General features: G+C 34.5%; 2 protein-coding genes across 2 annotated transcripts; one reads left to right on the top strand and one right to left on the bottom strand.

Moving 5' to 3' along the window:
- The first annotated feature begins 2,748 nt into the window (after nt 1-2,748).
- LOC119644280 (alpha-1,6-mannosyl-glycoprotein 2-beta-N-acetylglucosaminyltransferase-like) lies at nt 2,749-4,429 on the top strand. Its single transcript, XM_038043816.1, has 6 exons — nt 2,749-2,765; nt 3,512-3,597; nt 3,689-3,830; nt 3,930-4,084; nt 4,152-4,304; nt 4,364-4,429. The coding sequence occupies exons 3-6, from the start codon at nt 3,707-3,709 to the stop codon at nt 4,427-4,429; spliced, it is 498 nt and encodes a 165-aa protein (XP_037899744.1). The 5' UTR covers nt 2,749-2,765; nt 3,512-3,597; nt 3,689-3,706.
- Nucleotides 4,430-4,496: 67 nt separating this feature from the next.
- On the bottom strand, nt 4,497-5,383 carry LOC119644281 (alpha-1,6-mannosyl-glycoprotein 2-beta-N-acetylglucosaminyltransferase-like). The gene is made up of 5 exons (XM_038043818.1): nt 5,329-5,383; nt 5,096-5,237; nt 4,842-4,996; nt 4,622-4,774; nt 4,497-4,562 (listed from the first exon to the last, which is right to left on the bottom strand). Exons 2-5 carry the CDS (start codon nt 5,217-5,219, stop codon nt 4,497-4,499), a joined length of 498 nt encoding a protein of 165 aa, XP_037899746.1. The 5' UTR covers nt 5,220-5,237; nt 5,329-5,383.
- Between the last annotated feature and the right edge of the window lie 482 nt (nt 5,384-5,865).

The following is a 5,865-nucleotide window of genomic DNA, read 5'->3' as shown; positions in this document are numbered from 1 at the left end:
TATTTTCCAAATAACGAGCAAAAAGAAGAAGCAAGAAAACAGTTTAACATCATCAGCCCACATTAAGATCTGGCTAGATTTAACCACCGAAAAGAGATCAATTATGTATAAAATTAAATAAAAGGGGGCTTAATTGGCTACCTTGAGAGAGCAGAACAGAACCTTCAATGATCTGTTATGCAGATAAGAGCTCATTCATTTCACTAAGTAAAAAGGGAAGCCAGAGGCATAGTGTTTGAAGATTAATAAGTTATGGTTTATTAAGACAAACGCTTTATCAAAATCTGTATATGCGACATTCGAGGACCACTACAAAATGCATGCCGGAATGGAGAAATGTAAGATTTGATAGCAAAAGCTAAGTGTTGAGTAACAATTCGGACACACAAGTTGGATTTGGCAGATTAGAGTAGTTCAACGGATCATAGTTCATTGAAAAACACCATATCTCTATCAAGTGTTGCAGTGGGAGCCATACAGCCAGAATTATCACTATAACACCAAGTGACTTGTGGTAAATTGAAATTCCCCAACGCGATGACTATATCGGTAGATCGAGACTTTTCGGCCACGTTACAAATAGGGGCAGCATGTTTCTTGTATATAGATATATCCGCATTTGGGACAAAGTAGGAGCAAATTCAACATCGATTGGATTGCACTAGTGATGGTACTTTAATTGTCACATCTGCTACAGTACCGTCTTATTCAATTGAATTTCCCACTCCTCTCGATGTTGAATTTGCTCCTACTTTGTCCCAAATGCGGATATATCTATATACAAGAAACATGCTGCCCCTATTTGTAACGTGGCCGAAAAGTCTCGATCTACCGATATAGTCATCGCGTTGGGGAATTTCAATTTACCACAAGTCACTTGGTGTTATAGTGATAATTCTGGCTGTATGGCTCCCACTGCAACACTTGATAGAGATATGGTGTTTTTCAATGAACTATGATCCGTTGAACTACTCTAATCTGCCAAATCCAACTTGTGTGTCCGAATTGTTACTCAACACTTAGCTTTTGCTATCAAATCTTACATTTCTCCATTCCGGCATGCATTTTGTAGTGGTCCTCGAATGTCGCATATACAGATTTTGATAAAGCGTTTGTCTTAATAAACCATAACTTATTAATCTTCAAACACTATGCCTCTGGCTTCCCTTTTTACTTAGTGAAATGAATGAGCTCTTATCTGCATAACAGATCATTGAAGGTTCTGTTCTGCTCTCTCAAGGTAGCCAATTAAGCCCCCTTTTATTTAATTTTATACATAATTGATCTCTTTTCGGTGGTTAAATCTAGCCAGATCTTAATGTGGGCTGATGATGTTAAACTGTTTTCTTGCTTCTTCTTTTTGCTCGTTATTTGGAAAATATTAAGGTTTGAAGGCTGAAAGTTTCCACAGTTACTTTGCGAAACACTCTACGAATCCGCTTTTCAGAAATAATAACAACATAACTTGGGGAAAATGAATGCTTTTTTCTTTGAGCGATCTATGTAAGGAATACTCATAGCACAATTAGTCTAAAATAAACGTTGGATCAAGAAGAAAGTTCATGGAATTTTTTACCAATACTCACACAAGTTTTGTTTATAGTTTAAACGAACTGTACTGAACCAAATATGTAAAATTTTCTTCGATAACTTTGCCGTTGGTGTAGAAATTCTCTTGTTTAGAAGTCAGTTGCACACAATTAGCAAATCTTCACAAAGAGCGAAACAAACGGTAGTTGGAAGGAATAGGCCGAGCTCCGGAGTCCTGAATCATTAAAGATGTTTGTGATCAGACACACCGACGATGATGGAACGCATTTTCTATTGATTAGTTCTGGACATTTTATTTCAATTGCTCGCTTCAAGCCCGTGAGTTTTTACCAATAAAGTATCTAAGCAAAAGAAATGAAAAGCTCCTGACCATTCGAGTCCCATCGAACACAAAATGTTACATTACGTGACATCAGTCCATCGATTTTGCCGCCATTTGTTCAACATCCTTCATCCCGGACCTTGATCTTATCAAACATTAGTGTCGTATGTATTTCGCCTTTCGTCATTCGTTGTGAAGCTTTTCAAAAATGACATGATTTGCTTTCGTGTCAATTCAAAGGAAATATCAATCTTCTTTTTGTATCGAGCCTTCTCAAAATGTCTCACAAGTATTATTTAGTCAATGTTTAGTTCGACGGCGATGTGACAGAATGCGATTTGTTTGCGTTCTTCTTCAAAACAGTATCAGCAATTAGTCGTAAAGAGCATACAACGTTCTTAACATGAACCGTTCGCAAGCTTAACAAATATGACAAATCTTTATTTTTTAATTATCTAAGATGTGTCATTTTGACGTGCAATGTGTGTTACGACAATCTGCGGACGTTTATGGAAAAACGCTATGAACTTTTTCCTTTACCTATTATGTGTAAATGTAGTGTATAAGCAAAACATTATATATTTCCAATTATCTGTTTGCCGGTGGCAAAGTTGTTTCAAGAGATTATTAATGCACTTAGAAAAACAAAACATCTGAGTTTACTCATCGATGATATTTATTGCTCAACGCTGTTTTAAATTTCAGGGGAATGTAAAATACAAAGCAACGCAACTGTCGAAGGAGTATAAAAGCACTTTAATTTCGAAACACCATTATTCGAAGCGCGTGCTCGGAGTCCATACGGAACTATTTTGTGCTTATTCTCTGCTTTCGTCGAAGTCAATTTTAAACCGAAGTGCAAATTAATTTGAAAGCGATATATGAAAGAAAGGTATGTGAGGAGGACATTGGGTTATAATCCTTATAAAATATACGTGTTTAAGAGAAAGGTAAGCTTTTAAACCAATTTAGTCTTGCTTAATACGCGGAAAGTGAAAGCAAATACGCACGAATATGTTTAACTCAGGCGCTCCATGATATAATCGCAACGTTGGAAAACTGCTTAGACTTTAGAAATAAAAATATCTCTATAAATAAATCCACAATAAATAGAAATGGTTATGAAGGATAAGTGTTTTCGTAAATAACATAAAATTGCATGTCAATCGACGAAGTGCTCCTACCCCGTGCACGATCAAGTCAGGCCAATAATGGAAGATATTTGCCGATTTGATTACTATATCCTCGCCTTTATCGTTGCTGGAGACACATTCGAAGTAGCAATTAATTAATTACGATTAAATGATTTAACTTTGTATGCCTTTCCCGCCTTTTTCCATCTGATGTCCGTCTGAAACGCGGTACATTTGCGAGAGTTTTAATGCTGCATTGGAAAAGGGAACGTGACATATTTATAAAATTCCCTTAATATGCATAAAATTGTAATTCATAAGAGATAGTTTTGCAAATCTAGCTACATAAGGAGACTTATAAAGCAACTCTAAAAATAACAAAGGAATTATTTAAAAAGTTAGAATAATCACATACAAAAATAATTTTTTTATTGTGGTGTTTGGTATTTATTGGTTTTAAATAACTGCAATTTAGCCATTAATTAGCTTTAATTTAATTTTTCAGATAAATAAACAAAATTGAAGTGGCATAATAATCGGTAAAAAGCGGGCCAAGAAACATTAGTTAGTTGAAACCCCCTAACATGAGAGGTAAGTAGTTAAGAACAGTTTTTTCCCGGAATACACAAGCGTATGCTGATATTGATTGTCAAATTAAATAAATTTGCATTTGTTTTCTAAGTTTAATTCAGGTCACGGCATGCTCATATCCTTACCGAATACCGGGTCAACGGATCGTAATCGTAGTATATATTGTATGCGGAGAATTGCTTTTGTGGCTGTGTGGATATTTTTAATGTTGAAGTTGCGGAGCTTTTTCTTCGGTAAGTACTTTTAATAAACTATGAAATTTTTTTTTAATTTGAAGTTGATTAACGTTGTGCGCTTAAACTTTGTTTTCGCCTTATAATCATGGCGAATAGAACCAATCTATTCGGTGAATGCTATGAGATCCGTAGCGCTTCATAATGCTCCGACAATTAGCCAGCAAATTACTAAATATAATGCTGCGAAATTAGTTTTAAATGAAGATTTATTCGGTCCGTTAAAAAATGATTCTGTAGTAATCGTAGTACAAGTAAGAAAAAATCTTTATCATTTCTCTCTCGACTTCGATACAGACCTTCGTTGTTATATCTTTACAGGTTCACACTCGTGTTACATACCTAAGCTATTTAATTGGGAGCCTAGCACAGGCATATGGTATTTCAACAGTTCTTCTGATATTTTCTCATGACTACCACGATAAAGATATTAAAAAATTAGTGGAAACTATAGACTTTTGTTTGGTAATGCAGGTAAAATTACAATTTTTCGCTTGATCTGTCACATTCTACGTAACTGTTTTCAATTTCAGATATTTTATCCATATCCTATACATAAGCATCCAAAATGTCTACAGAACACTTTAAAAAGTCCGTAAGTATTGTTTGGTAAGAATTTTATAGCTCGCGAATCAGTCTATTTTTTATCAACACTCACAGACTACATTAGGACGTATTTAAAGTGTTCTGTAGACATTTTGGATGCTTATGTATAGGATATGGATAAAATATCTGAAATTGAAAACAGTTACGTAGAATGTGACAGATCAAGCGAAAAATTGTAATTTTACCTGCATTACCAAACAAAAGTCTATAGTTTCCACTAATTTTTTAATATCTTTATCGTGGTAGTCATGAGAAAATATCAGAAGAACTGTTGAAATACCATATGCCTGTGCTAGGCTCCCAATTAAATAGCTTAGGTATGTAACACGAGTGTGAACCTGTAAAGATATAACAACGAAGGTCTGTATCGAAGTCGAGAGAGAAATGATAAAGATTTTTTCTTACTTGTACTACGATTACTACAGAATCATTTTTTAACGGACCGAATAAATCTTCATTTAAAACTAATTTCGCAGCATTATATTTAGTAATTTGCTGGCTAATTGTCGGAGCATTATGAAGCGCTACGGATCTCATAGCATTCACCGAATAGATTGGTTCTATTCGCCATGATTATAAGGCGAAAACAAAGTTTAAGCGCACAACGTTAATCAACTTCAAATTAAAAAAAAATTTCATAGTTTATTAAAAGTACTTACCGAAGAAAAAGCTCCGCAACTTCAACATTAAAAATATCCACACAGCCACAAAAGCAATTCTCCGCATACAATATATACTACGATTACGATCCGTTGACCCGGTATTCGGTAAGGATATGAGCATGCCGTGACCTGAATTAAACTTAGAAAACAAATGCAAATTTATTTAATTTGACAATCAATATCAGCATACGCTTGTGTATTCCGGGAAAAAACTGTTCTTAACTACTTACCTCTCATGTTAGGGGGTTTCAACTAACTAATGTTTCTTGGCCCGCTTTTTACCGATTATTATGCCACTTCAATTTTGTTTATTTATCTGAAAAATTAAATTAAAGCTAATTAATGGCTAAATTGCAGTTATTTAAAACCAATAAATACCAAACACCACAATAAAAAAATTATTTTTGTATGTGATTATTCTAACTTTTTAAATAATTCCTTTGTTATTTTTAGAGTTGCTTTATAAGTCTCCTTATGTAGCTAGATTTGCAAAACTATCTCTTATGAATTACAATTTTATGCATATTAAGGGAATTTTATAAATATGTCACGTTCCCTTTTCCAATGCAGCATTAAAACTCTCGCAAATGTACCGCGTTTCAGACGGACATCAGATGGAAAAAGGCGGGAAAGGCATACAAAGTTAAATCATTTAATCGTAATTAATTAATTGCTACTTCGAATGTGTCTCCAGCAACGATAAAGGCGAGGATATAGTAATCAAATCGGCAAATATCTTCCATTATTGGCCTGACTTGATCGTGCAC

Source organism: Glossina fuscipes, unplaced genomic scaffold (assembly GCF_014805625.2).
Source record: "Glossina fuscipes isolate IAEA_lab_2018 unplaced genomic scaffold, Yale_Gfus_2 106133, whole genome shotgun sequence".
NCBI lineage: Eukaryota > Metazoa > Arthropoda > Insecta > Diptera > Glossinidae > Glossina > Glossina fuscipes.
The sequence above is the reverse complement of the archived record's forward strand: the minus strand, read 5'-3'. Positions and strand labels throughout refer to the sequence as shown.

Excerpts from the sequence above, each read along its gene's own strand:
- LOC119644280 (XM_038043816.1), top strand. The coding sequence starts at position 3,707 with ATGCTCATATCCTTACCGAATACCGGGTCAACGGATCGTAATCGTAGT. Across the intron at positions 3,831-3,929 it reads GTTGCGGAGCTTTTTCTTCG|AACCAATCTATTCGGTGAAT; the intron begins GTAAGTACTTTT and ends CATGGCGAATAG. Across the intron at positions 4,085-4,151 it reads CTGTAGTAATCGTAGTACAA|GTTCACACTCGTGTTACATA; the intron begins GTAAGAAAAAAT and ends ATATCTTTACAG.
- LOC119644281 (XM_038043818.1), bottom strand. The coding sequence starts at position 5,219 with ATGCTCATATCCTTACCGAATACCGGGTCAACGGATCGTAATCGTAGT. Across the intron at positions 4,997-5,095 it reads GTTGCGGAGCTTTTTCTTCG|AACCAATCTATTCGGTGAAT; the intron begins GTAAGTACTTTT and ends CATGGCGAATAG. Across the intron at positions 4,775-4,841 it reads CTGTAGTAATCGTAGTACAA|GTTCACACTCGTGTTACATA; the intron begins GTAAGAAAAAAT and ends ATATCTTTACAG.